Source organism: Chamaea fasciata, unplaced genomic scaffold, assembly GCF_029207755.1.
Source record: "Chamaea fasciata isolate MVZ Bird 193981 ecotype frontalis unplaced genomic scaffold, bChaFas1.0.hap1 SCAF_19, whole genome shotgun sequence".
Classification (NCBI taxonomy): Eukaryota; Metazoa; Chordata; class Aves; order Passeriformes; family Sylviidae; genus Chamaea; species Chamaea fasciata.
In genome coordinates this window covers 7794962-7807850 of record NW_027094104.1, presented here as the reverse complement: position 1 = coordinate 7807850, position 12889 = coordinate 7794962, and the positions used below count along the sequence as shown (strand labels likewise).

Below are 12889 nucleotides of genomic sequence, written 5' to 3'. Positions count from 1 at the left end.
TCATATACTTCCTGTTGCCTTGGATAATTTCAAAAGTAAACTCTCGCCCTTTGGGCCCCAGTGAACTGCTTTGAGAAATCTGGGTGTTCAGAAGGGAATAAAACACTGTGGTTGCCTGTCTTCTTGTCATGGTGACATGGACCCTGAGGTAAAAGTGAGGGTGAGCAGATGAGACAGAATATCTGCTTCCTTTCATTGTTGCGCCTTGATCCACATGCTACTGGATGACGTGACAAAGAGGGACAGCAGCAGCCCCTTGCAGGCTGTTGGAGCAGCTGAAAAGGGACAAAATAAACCACAAAGTGCTTTGGAGTGCTGGAGATGTGTTCTGGGGGTCAGTGCAGCCTCCTGGGGCTGACTGTTGCCCTGTATCTGGGTGCAGCTGATCGGGGAGGAGGAGGACGTGAGCGTGTACGACATTGCCGATCACCCGGACTTTCGCTTCCGCACCACCGACATCGTCATCCGCATCGGCAACTCGGACGGAGCCGCAGCCAAGGAGGATGAGGTGGGTGCTGGCACAGTGCCGTCACCACGCTGTCACCAGCTTTTGGTGGAGACACTTGGAAAAGTTGATAGGAAGGCTTTAGGCCCCACATGGGCATCCTACACTCCCTATTTTCCTGATTTTGTATTGGTGTCCCCTGCTGTCATGAGTAACACATCAGATCTCTGTCTGGTGGAGATGTAACCTTGGAATCCTTTGACCTTGATGACAGTCTGCAGCAGAGCAAGAGTGAAGCTGAGACAAGAACTGAACATACGCCTGAGGGCTTTTCATAAAACTCTTGCTTAGGATTTCAGAGTAACTTGTAATAAAAGGATATTCTGTGGGCTCCTGGGCAACTGTGAAGGTGGATTTGTCATGAAACCGGTTTTGCTTGGCAGCAGAAGACTGGGGTTCAGCTATGGTGGCTGAGCTGTGTTGATGTTATTGACCTCATTGAGCTCCTTGGGGGAAGAAGGACCAATTTATATTGTAGAGGAAACACTCCTGGAGAGACCTCCAGCTTTCGAGCCTGCTGCCCTAAAAAAGTGTTAAAAGGTGTAGTGTGGCTCTTAGAGCACGAAACACATCCCAGCCTGCTCAGCTGACCTAGATAACCTGCCGCAGGGCAAGGTGCTCCTTGCCTGCACACCCTGCACGAGTGTGGCTTGTTTGTTCATGCCTGTGCTCTCTGGGGGGCCCCCGGTGCTGGGTGTTGGGGGGGCTGAGGGCACCCCACTAGAGGGCACCCCCATTCCACCGGAGGGCCTGTCTCTTGCTGGCACTGAAGGGCCACTAGTCCTGTCAAAGATCAGGATCTCCTGCCCCACCAGCCCTCCTGTTCCTTGTGGAGAGGACTTCTCCCCACCTCCAGGGCAGAGTTGTGTGGTTTCTGTACGTAGGATGTAGGGGTTGCTCTTGGTGGTTCTCCAGCTGGGAAATGTTTCTCAGATCCTTCCTGCTCTGTACTGAAGTGCCTGGGGAAGAAAAGGGACTGACAAATGGCTCTTGTCTCCGCAGCCTTCGGTCGGACAGGTGGCTCGTGTGGATGTCAGCAGTAAGGTGGAAGTGGTGTGGGCTGACAATTCCAAGACTATCATTCTGCCTCAGGTGAGGTCCTGTTCCGCCTCCCAATATCACTGTAATTCTTAGCTGAGTGACAAGACTTGGATTTAAATCCTGTGTGTAGAGAGATTCACTGGGTAAGGGACTCTTGCCCTGTTGATTGGAGCAGTCCCATGTAATAGGGTGGCTTCCCAATTCTGTTAGCACAGGAAAATCCTTTTGTCAGGAGATCTGGGCAACTAGTTGGTCATAACTGCTCTCTAATCTAGCGATTAGGAAAGCCTGGACAGGTTCTTTTTGCCTTAACGAGTGCGCTGCATGCTCCCAGCTCTGCCCAGAGCCCTGCTCGTGGCCTCCAGTGCCTGGTGCTCTGCAGAGCTCAGGGTTGATGGGTTCTGACTGGAGCCCGGGTCAGCACATTGCCCAACCAGGGCACTGCCGAAAGACGATTGCATGTTCTGTCTCTCTTGTGAAATGCCACCATAGTGGGGTTTTCAGCTAAAGAATCTCCTCCAGAAGCTGGGCCAGAGCCACAATTTGTCACCTTAGCTAACATAGGGATCAGACTCAAATCTTATCCCAGGGCAGGGAGGGAAAGGGTTGAGTGCAAGCTGAAAAATACAGATGCAACTATGCTGCTAATCCACTGCACCCAGCTGATTTGTCTGGGGTTCTTTTAAGGCTTTTGTCTTGTACTTCTACTTGCTACTCCCCATACAGTTTCATCCCTTGTCTTCCCTCCTTGTTGCCTGGAATGAAGGCAGACAGCCTAAAGATACAAGACAACCTACATCTGTAGAGTCCCATTCTGTCACTGGCAGGGCAGCCACTGCCTCCACTGCAGAGATGCCTTAGCAAGTACTAAGTACTTGAGCAAGATTCCTTTTTAAACCAAGCAGCTCTGCATTAATTACAGTAGAATAGTCAATGCCTGCACTATGGCAGTGGACTGGGGCGTACAAAGCAGGCTGCTGTCTCCCTTCCCCCTGTTGTCACATGTGCTTGGATCACAGGCACAATCAGAGGTCTGATGTGTGCTCCACAAAGGGCTGTTCTCACACTGCAGTGCCGGGGCTCTGCAGCAGCTCCTGCTGTGTCACGCCAGTCCCTTTGATTCTGCTCCTCTGCATAATTACAGGAGTTAGGGAAATGTCAGGAGCATGAATTATCAGTTGGTAAAACCATGATTTATCAATGCCTGACCATGTGCACAGAGATGAGCTGTCTGGATGCTTTTTTCACAGCTCTAAAAATAAAGATGGCATAACAGGCTAATTAACTTTCCAACTCAGATTTGGATTAGCTTTGAGGGCTGTGAGTTTTGATGGCTTTTCCTGCCTGCAGTCACTTGTGTTGAACCCAGCTAACCTCTGTTGGCTGCCTGTCTCTGGGTGGTACAGGGCTGGCTCAACAGTGATGGTTCAGTTGAAGGCTTTGACAAGATGACTGAGGGCTCCCTGTGCTTTAGCCTCTGGGGTCAAATCTTGCAAGATTAAGAGGATTCTTGGGCTGTCACTCAAGTGTCAGAAGCTTGTGGATAAAATGCTCCCATCCTGTAACTGCAAACACAGCCCTGTAAAGGTGTTCTTGCTCCCCTGGTTCTGTGTTGGTGCTGAAAGCTGAAGGAGGTCTGTAAACCTCTGCAGAGAGACCTCCTGAGACATAGCATGTGCCTAAGCAAGTTGTAGGAGGCGAGGCTGGATGGAGTGTGGATGTGTTCAGCTTCCAGTAGTGAGAGAGAACATTTTATATAAGAGCTTATTCAGCAACTTGGGTGAGGCTCCATTGTCCCAGCTGAATTTTAAGCAGTAGCCACATATAACAGCTAAAGCAGCCTAGCAAGGATCTGTCGGCAAGTATTGTGTGCCACAGGAGAGGAGAGCTGCTGTGGGAACGTGTTGCTGGTTCCAGCATTGTCTCTGTGGAAGGGCAGAGTGTGGAGGCAGCCAAGCCAGGGCTCTGTGCCAACATGGTTGCTGGTGCAGAGGCAGGACCAGAAATACCAACTCCTCACATGATACCAAATACTTTCTGAGCTCTGTGTTCTGGAACCCTGGGGCATCCAGGTAGCTGTGGGGCACCTGCCAGGTGCTGGATCCCAGACAGTGGGAGGACTGCAGCCCATGTAGAACTTGCCCTAGTTTTACCCCCAATGCCATTGTTGGAAAAAAGGAGAATGGGGCTGTGTGATTTCATACTCTGTGCCAGTATAGATGGAGTGGATTTAAACAGCCCAACCAATTCCAATGGATACTCCTTTTCTATGACTTAGTTTTAAAAACACCTAGAACTGTACTTCAGCCTAAGTCTTGTGTTACTCTGCTCTCCTTTAGCACTTGTACAATATTGAGTCAGAAATTGAGGAGTCAGACTATGATTCTGTTGACGGCAGCACCAGCGGGGCATCCTCAGAGTGGGAGGATGAAAGTGACAGCTGGGAGACAGATAATGGCCTCATGGAAGATGACCACCCAAAAATTGAGGACTTTGAGCCTGAGGAACCAGCAGCAGAGGAGGTGAAAAAAGTAGAAGAACAAGTCCAGGGAGCTGTGGCTATGGCAGTTGCAGATCTTGCTACAGAGAAAGCTGGCAAGGATGGAGCCCCAAAGAGCTTCCGGGAACTAAAGGAGGCCATCAAGATCTTGGAAAGCCTGAAAAATATGACTGTGGAGCAGCTGCTGACTGGCTCTCCCACCTCCCCAACTGTGGAACTGGAAAAACCCACTCGGGAGAAGAAGTTCTTGGACGATATTAAAAAGCTGCAGGAAAATCTTAAGAAGACCTTGGATAATGTGGCTATTGCTGAGGAGGAAAAGATGGAAGCCATGGTAGAGACAGAGAAGAAGGAAGAAAAAGCAGAGGCACAGACACCAGTGAGGTCAGAGTGGCCCAGTGAGACACCAGTGCTCTGCCAGCAGAGTGGAGGGAAACCTGGAGTCACCTTCACCAGTGCCAAGGGAGAAGTGTTCTCTGTGTTGGAGTATGCTCCAGGTGAGTGTGGGATACTCGGTCCTTCACTGCTGTCCTGCAGTGTTTCTTTATCCAAAACCTTTGCCTCAAACCTTTTAGTTTCTGTATCCTCTCTTCTTCTTAATCCTTTTCACAGCTCATTAACTGGAGAGGAGAAATTAAGCCAACTTCTGTAAGCACAGTGTGTTCTGGGACCTAAGCATGGCTTTTAGATAGCATCTCTAGGCACTCTTGTACCTTCCCAGGCCTCTTTCCCAGGGTGGTGACTAATGTTGGAGAGCTGCAGACATCAGTTGCTTTCCACTGCAGACATTTCCTTGCAAGTTGGAGGGTTTGTTCAGGCTTTTTTTCAAGGCTGCATCGGTTCAAAAGCAGAGCAAAACCAGCTGGTGTTCTTGTGCTGGGTGTCCTCAGTGAGGGAGTGTCCTTATTCACGGGCACCAATGTTAATGGCCAGAAATAAAAAAGAGCATCTGGCTGTTTGGAGCATTTGTGACAGTGGAGCCCGAGGTGCTCATGAGCCAGACCTGGGAGGGAAAGGAAAGGTGGCCAAACTTGTGAGGCTGCAGGTGTGGGCAAGGGAAAGTGGGGAGCTGTGCTTAGATTTGGCAGAGAAGGGGTCATTGCTCTGTGAGATTGTCCCAGCAGTGGGACAAGGCTCCTAGCTGGACCACAGGGGACAGTGATGTGTGGGACAGTGAGAACAGGAGATGCAGGTTGTGGTTGCTGTACTGTGTGGGAAATAATCTCTCCTGCCTCCTGGCTCAACACCAAAGCAAGTTAATTCCTCTCTTCCACATGATGCATATTACACATGGGTAGATTTGCCTTCATGAGGAACCTGTGGCAGTTTCCAAAGGCAGGCTGTTATTCTGTTGTCTTCCTTGTCCCACAGATTCCCATGCCTTCAAGAAAATGGAGTTCCAGCCCCCAGAAGCCAAGAAGTTCTTCAGCACCGTGCGGAAAGAGATGGCTCTGCTGGCCACCTCCCTGCCTGATGGCATCATGGTGAAAACCTTCGAGGACCGAATGGCAAGTGCCCACTCTCAGATGCCTTTGTGGTAGAGCTGGGCTCAGCATCCAGATCTCTGTCTTTGGAATTCCCTGCTTAGCCCTAATCCTTTGCATTAGAGCTGCAGGAATGTGTGCAGCATGTGAAATAGGGTTGTAATTACCCAAAATGGCTGCTTTGGCTGCTTTTGCATTCCCCGAGTCAGGGTGGCAAAAAAGGAGCTGCTGATTGCAGGGAGCCTGTTCTGAGGGCTGAGTGGGAAGACGGGCGGGCAGCCAGCAAGGGGCTGTGTCAGCAGGGAGTAAATTTGGGAATTTTTGCCCTCCTGAAGCCCTGTTTCAGATGCAAATGTTCGCTTTGCTCTCAGGGTGCAACTTCTGGCGGGGGAAGGTGCCCTGAGATGTGTTGCTTGAGCTGACAGTTGAAAAGGCCGAGTCAATCACATCCCAGCTGTCCCTCCGTGTAAATACAGCTCTGCCAGGGTAAGAGGGTGTTTCCCAGTGCCTGACCTCCTGCCTCTCCCCACAGGATCTCTTCTCAGCCCTTATCAAGGGGCCCACACGCACACCCTATGAGGATGGCCTCTTCCTCTTCGACATTCAGCTCCCCAACATCTACCCCGCTGTCCCGCCTCTGTTCCGCTACCTCTCCCAGTGCAGTGGGAGACTGAACCCCAATCTGTACGACAATGGCAAAGTGTGTGTCAGCCTCCTGGGGACCTGGATAGGCAAGGTAATGCCATCATCCACCTGTCCCTGGGGAGCAGGGCTTGTGCTGGGCTGCTTTTGGAACGAGTCACTTCCTGCCAGGCCTGGGTGACTTCTGCTCTTGAGTGGTCCTTGAGCTGGGGTGGTTTGGGTTTTGGGCTCTGGTTGAGGTGTCTGGAGCAGATAACTGGTGTAGTTTGGCTTTTTCTGGGTCTGTGTTTGGCTCAACTGTCTCTCCTCAATGAGAATTCTGTTGTTGGACCAGCCGCAGCAGAGATGCCAACACCAGCACAGGGTGTGCCTGTGGCTTAGGGCTCTGTCTTCCACACTGTGGACAAATCAATGTAGCGTGGCACAAAGTCCAGCTGGAGACTTGGAATAAACAGAGCCAGCAAATACACTCTGAGCAGGACAGGGCAGCTGGGGAGGGGTTGGAACTGATGCCTGGTGTGTAAGGTTACACAGTTCCAGACAGAACTGCCTGAGGGGGGTGTGGTGCTGGTAAAAAAGTAACGGAGAGATGTGTTGTTGAGATGGGACACCAGCACGTCACGTGCTTGCGGAGTCAGTTCCTTGTTCCTGCCGTGAGCCACAGGATGTCAGCAGCAGGAATGCAGAGCAACTGGGGCCTCACTGCATCTGACAATAGTCACAGAGCAAACTGCTGGTGCTTCAGCCCTTTAACATATTTATGTGTGCATTTCAGGGGACAGAAAGGTGGACCAGTAAATCCAGTCTCCTTCAAGTACTCATCTCCATCCAAGGTAAATGCTCCTGCCAAGCCTGTGGGGCAGGAAAAGGCAGAGGGGGGAAGGGATGTTGGCTTATGGGGGGCACACAGCTGGGATCGGCCACCCCCATTGGGTTACTGCTGCCTTTTGCTCTCACCTTGCTGGACAAAGCAGTGTCCTTATCTCTCTGCTTGAGCAGTGAAAGCAGGTGCCAGCTTTTCTCATGCCCACAGTTCTGGCTGCATCCCAGGGCTCTGACACAATGCTTTGCCATCTTCTCACTGCAGCAGCCAAGCACAGAGTTGGCTGCTTGTTCCTCTGAGCAGACAGAGGTGAACCACTGTGTCCTCAGCCTGTTACCAAAGTTAGGTGAAGTTGCTAAACTGGGCCTCGTTTGCCGGACTTTTTTTTTTATCCCCACTGAGTCACCCAGCCATCCTACCTGGGGCATGTTTTGCACATGATGCTGGTATTTATGTTCCTTCCAAAGCAGAGAATAATCAGGGGTGTGCCTAGACGAGCCCCAGGGCTTCCTGCCATGGGGCTTTGCTCTGCACTATCCAGTTTGGGACCAGACAGACTAAACCACATAACTTCCTCATGGGCAACTTTCTGTGCAGGGAGCTCAGGCATGTGATGAGAAAACTTTGACACAGACCAAGGGTTCCTGCTGACTGGAGGCATCTCCTGCTCCTCTGAACTCCCACAGTCCACCTGTATCCTGCTGTGGGGGAAGGACACCACAATAAAAGCCTTTTCTCGTTTCCAAAGCCAAGGATCCAAATTTAGAAAATGAAATACTAAGTGTTTTACTGGAGCAACTTGGTGTTAGGGGAAAATAATCTCCTGCTGCCTGGGTTTTGAGACTCTTGATCTCCCCAGCTCTAATGCAACTTGTGGCAGGCTGCCAGCAGCCTGGCAGTGCTGTTGCTACATACCTGTAATTTCGTTAGACCAGAGGTAAGCAGGAGAAATCTTGGTAAAGGTGACTTGTCAGTCTCCTGTGTTTCAGAACTGCACTGTCTGATGGGACTCTGCTGGATGGAACAGAACCTGGCCAGCTCAAAGCCTGTTGCTGCAGTCTAGCCTTTGTTCTGATTAGGAGGAAGAGGGGAAAAAAAGCTTTTGTTGTGTTTGTGGGGTTTTCTGCAGGAGGGAAGTGAAAGAAGCAGTGAAACCTCTCCCTTCCTGCCCTTTTAACCTCCTCTACTGTTTGCCCTCTGCATTGTGCTGGCAGAGGGCTGTTCTTGCCAGCCAAGGAACATGGGTGCCACTCCCTGCAGAGTCTGAGGTCCCCACCACATCACGCTATGCTCCCCTTGCAACACCAGTCCTTTGGGTGCTGCAGGTTCTGGGGGTTCAGCCTGGCCTGTGCTTTTGACCCTTGAGCTTGACCCTCTTGGCAGGAGTGGATGGCAGTTCCTGGTGCTCCCGCCTTAACCCCTCGGTGTCCCGTTCTCCTGGCAGGTCTCATCCTGGTGAACGAGCCCTACTACAACGAGGCGGGCTTCGACAGCGACCGGGGGCTGCAGGAGGGCTACGAGAACAGCCGCTGCTACAACGAGATGACGCTGATCCGCGTGGTGCAGTCCATGATGCAGCTGCTGCGCCGGCCCGTGGAGGTCTTCGAGCACGAGATCCGGGAGCATTTCCGCTGCAACGGCTGGCGCCTGGTGTCCCGCATCGAGTCCTGGCTGGAGACCAACGAGCTGGTGGAGCGCAGCCACGAACAGGCCAACGGGGCGGATTCCGCCTCCCTCGTGTGCGCCGGCGGCAGCCTGGCCGAGAGCCCCGGGGACACGGCGGGGGCGCTGGCGGAGGGCGGCTCGGAGCAGGGGGTGGCCGCCGAACTGTCCGACTCGGCGCTGGACGGGAGGGAGGAGCCGGACGAGCCGGAGTTCCCCAGCACGACGCCCAACGCCGGCGACCTCCAACAGTACTCAGACTCGGAGAGCACAGGCCAAGCCAGGGGGGACCTGGCCAGAGACCGAACGGACGAGGGGAAGGCTGCCCAGGACTCTGCCTCGCAGCCCAGTGTGAAACCAAAGAAAAGGAGAAAGAGCTACAGGAGTTTCCTGCCGGAGAAGAGCGGTTACCCTGATATTGGATTTCCCCTCTTCCCTTTGTCCAAGGGGTTCATTAAAAGCATCCGCGGTGTCTTGCAGCAGTACCGGGCTGCCTTAGCAGGGGCCAACATCCCAGAGTGGACAGAGGACAAATAAACCATCAGGTTAGGGACAGGCAGGTGCAGGGGAGAAGGGAAAGCAGCAGAAGGTAAATTGGCAAATGCTGTTACCAATCAACTGGCTTCTCCTTCCAGCTTTTCTTCCTCAGCTTGGTTTGTTCCAAAGAAGGTGGTAGGCCTGATTGCTCCTCTGAGGAAAGGTTGTTTAAGCATGAATAACTCTTTGCCCCCAACCCCTCTTCTTCCCCCTGTCCCGTGTACGTGCTCTTCTTGCAAGTTTGACCCTGCAATGGTAAGATTTGAGACCTGCACAGAAGCAGTCTTGCAGCCACGTTCCCTCTGCACTTTCATCTTGGGGCACCTTTCCACACAAGGACTCTTCTTACCCAGCGCTACACCCAGCAGTTTGTTCTGGTGGGGTTCCAGCCAGGAGAAGGGATTGCTGTAGTTTCTGGAAATGAAGGGCAATGCCCTCCCAGTCTTTTGTTTTTCTCAGCATTCCCACGGGTTCTATGAAGTCTACCCCAGCTTATCTGTACTTAGACATTGGATTGTGTTTGCATTGGAGTTGTCTACACCATACGGAGTTGCTCTAGTCTTAGTTGTTCACCCATAGCTACAAGGTTCTTCCAGTCGGGATTGGTAGGCAGGGCCAGAGCTCTGCACTGGCACTTGTGCTACCCTGGGAGTGCTGCAGACTTTCCATCCAGTTCTGCAACTTCCAGGTCAGTCTCCTGGAGGCAAGTCTAGCCATCCCCACTTCTTTTTCTCCAGAGTGAGGCAAACTTCCCTTTCCCCACCATGCATGCCTGTCTTCTAGAAATACATGGGATTCAGGGTTCTGCCCTCGTTACTTGCTTAGGTATCTGTGTCTTTTGTTCCCAGCCATCCCGGCTGTCACACAGCACTACACCCACCCTGGATCCCAGCCTCACCCGGGCAGGCAGCAGCCAGTGAGTCTGGGGCCTGTTGTAGATCTGGATCAACCTGGTGTGGCTGCTGCTCCCTCATCCAGCTGTACACGGGTGTTCAGGAGCTGTGGGAGCCAGGGTCACCCCAGGGAAGCCGAGTCACGGCTAGGCCCTGTTGTGGCAGCAGCAAATGTCCCTGTTTCTGTTACAGCAGCGGTGTTTTGGGCTGTTATCAGCTCCTTCCCTTGCCAGCTGTTTCCCATGGTGGCCTGGCTGTGGCCAGCAGCACTGTGGGCACAGCACTTCCCATCCCTAATCCCAACCACGGTGCTGCAGGACGCTCTGGGAAACACCCGGCAAGGGCAGCCTGTGTTCCACAGCCTGAGCTGGTGACTGTGAGCACTTCGAAGCAGTGGCTTGCCAGAGTCCCCTGGTCATGCCCCTTCCTGAGGGCTCCTCTGGTCCTGCCTGCACACACCTTCACTCGGAGCTGGGCAGTCACACTCCAGCCCTGCTGCCTTTGCCCAGTGCTCAGGCCTTGGAGAGGCACCCACGTAGCATCCACGGGGGGCACAGGCTGTCAGGGAGAGTCCTTGAGGCTGCAGAGGGAGGAGTGGTGCCAGGCTTCCTGGGGAGGAGTCGGGCTGAGCAGATGGCTCTGCCAGAGGTAAGGATGGAGCCAAACTCTCCCTTGCTCTTGCTCGGTATGGCTGTGGTTAGAAATGGAGAACAGCAGGAGAATCCCAGTACGTTGGTGCAGTGCTCTTTGCTCCCAGAAACACCAAGGGCTGCGCCCACCAGCCCAAATCCACCTCTCCCCCAGCTCCCTGTGCTTTCCCGCTGCCCCCATGATGCTCCTGAGCCAGGGGCTGGCTGCACAAAGTCCTTCTCCTTCCCCCATCCACCATTGGGATTTTGGAAGACACGTCCTTCTCCCAGTGCTCCGGAGGACGCAGGGCTTGGCCGTGTGAAGACCTGGGCTGCAGCGCTCTCCAGACACTGCTCTGAGGGTGGATCAACTGTGCAGCAGCTCCGGCCCTGCTCCAGGAGCCCTCCCTGCCTGGCAGGTGCGAAATGGGGCAGGAGCCGAGTTGGGATGCAGAGAGGGGCGGGGCAGGGCGAGCTGGAGCTGTAACCATGGCCACGTTCGGGAGTGAATGGATCTCTTTGAGTGGGGCACGGGAGTGTCTGAGAGGCCTGGGGGCAAGGGGTGAGGCCACTGCTCCAGGGAAGGGAAGAACAGGCAGAGGCTGATTCCTGGCACAGCCACAGTTAGTGATCCAGACACTGACACCCTCTGTCCCCAGAGCCGGACTGTGGCTGCCCCTCGGCCCCCAGGAGCAGGGACGGAGAGAGGGAGAAACCCACTGGGGATGGAGGAGCTGCTGGGTCCCCCTTCTCCCCTCCTTTGCTCTGCAGCTCTCATCTCACAGGGCAGCGGTTGGGCAGGCACCACGTCCTCCCCTTTGCCCAAAAAGTCTCTGATCCTACGCAAGAGCTTTTGCACAGGCTGGGCTCTCTTCGAGGAGGTGGATGTTGACCTTCTGGAAGGGGGACACTGCTCACCCTGGCACCACTCGCTCTCTGCAGCTGTCCCAAACCCAAGCGTGCACAGAGGTTTACAAATTTTCTAAAGCTTTTGATAATGTGAAGCTCCTGGGTGATGAGGTTGGTGGTGAGCACACTGCAGCTATGTAATTTTTGTGTATGTATGTAATATTTAAGGGTAACAAAATTTAAAAGGCTAAAACCTTAAAAAAAAATCTAAAAACACACAAAAAAAGCCAAAGCATGATGCATATTGTTAGCCTTAAAACTGGCTACACGACTGTGTGATGTACAAATGAGAGCAGCCTGTAACTGTTTTAAGTGCTGGGAAGGGGGAAGAAGCATTTACAAAATCAGTTTGTAGCCTTGATTCTGTACAGTATTTAATGAATAAAAAAAAAAAAACCAAACCTGACTATTGAGGCCATGCTTAGAGGTGTGTTGTTCACGTGCAGATGTGGATGCTTGGTTGCTTATGATATATGTATAAAGTGCTGTGTGACCATTAAAACTTTTTTTACCTGCAGATTTTTTTTTTCGTTTGGCTAACCAAGGTGTAATAAAGGAGGGAAGATGACTTGCCATTAAATTTTGCCTCTGTGAGTAGTTCTGTGAGTTGTCTCTTTCTTTCCCCCACCGCCCCCTGCCGCGCTTCTGGCACTTGCCCCTCTCCGGCACATCCCTGTGCCAGCCTCGGGGCTGGACATGGTCCCACTGGCTGAAGCCAAGGCCGGCAAGTCCAGAGGGATCCAGGCAGGTCTGGCAGGGAGGAGCTGCCCCTGTGACTGTCTATAAACTCTTCCCCAAGACCCTGATTTACAAAGAGCATCTGTCAGCCTGGGGTTTTTTGTTTTCTGTGGTCCTGACTGGTGCCTGATGTTTCCAGGTGGCTCAGTGTGTGCCTCAGCACAGCTTCTGGCAGCCCCGGTGCTCACGGTCAGATTCAGGCAAAAAGAAACCCCCTTTTTGCAGCCCCCCAGCCTGGTGGGTCCCCCGGGAGCTCCGCCCTGCCCTGCCCGTGGCCTCAGCACGCAGGTCAGTGTGTGGTGGATGAGGTTGGGCACAGCCGTGTCTGAGCTGCTGGGGGCCAAGGGCATCCCGCACCTGCCGGCTGCTGCTGGAATCTGGAGCAGTCATGTGGAGTCGGGAGTCCTGGCTGATATTTTGTCCCCCTGGGGGCCCTCCCTGGTCCCCCTCAGCCTGCAGGAGCAGCTCGAGGTGTCGGTGCGCGACACGGGCAGTGTCTCGGTGTGCTGGGACTCCGGCTGTGCTG

General features: G+C 53.2%; 1 protein-coding gene across 1 annotated transcript in view; it reads left to right on the top strand.

Moving 5' to 3' along the window:
* The window catches only part of UBE2O (ubiquitin conjugating enzyme E2 O), a 62148-nt gene extending 49926 nt beyond the window's left edge, over window positions 1-12222 (top strand). The window contains exons 12-18 of the mRNA XM_066200299.1: window positions 383-508; window positions 1508-1597; window positions 3886-4543; window positions 5418-5554; window positions 6063-6266; window positions 6948-7005; window positions 8440-12222. Of these exons, the coding sequence (XP_066056396.1) occupies window positions 383-508; window positions 1508-1597; window positions 3886-4543; window positions 5418-5554; window positions 6063-6266; window positions 6948-7005; window positions 8440-9194 (2028 nt within the window). The 3' untranslated portion in view covers window positions 9195-12222. The remainder of the gene's footprint in view (window positions 1-382; window positions 509-1507; window positions 1598-3885; window positions 4544-5417; window positions 5555-6062; window positions 6267-6947; window positions 7006-8439) is intronic.
* The last annotated feature ends 667 nt before the right edge of the window (window positions 12223-12889 follow it).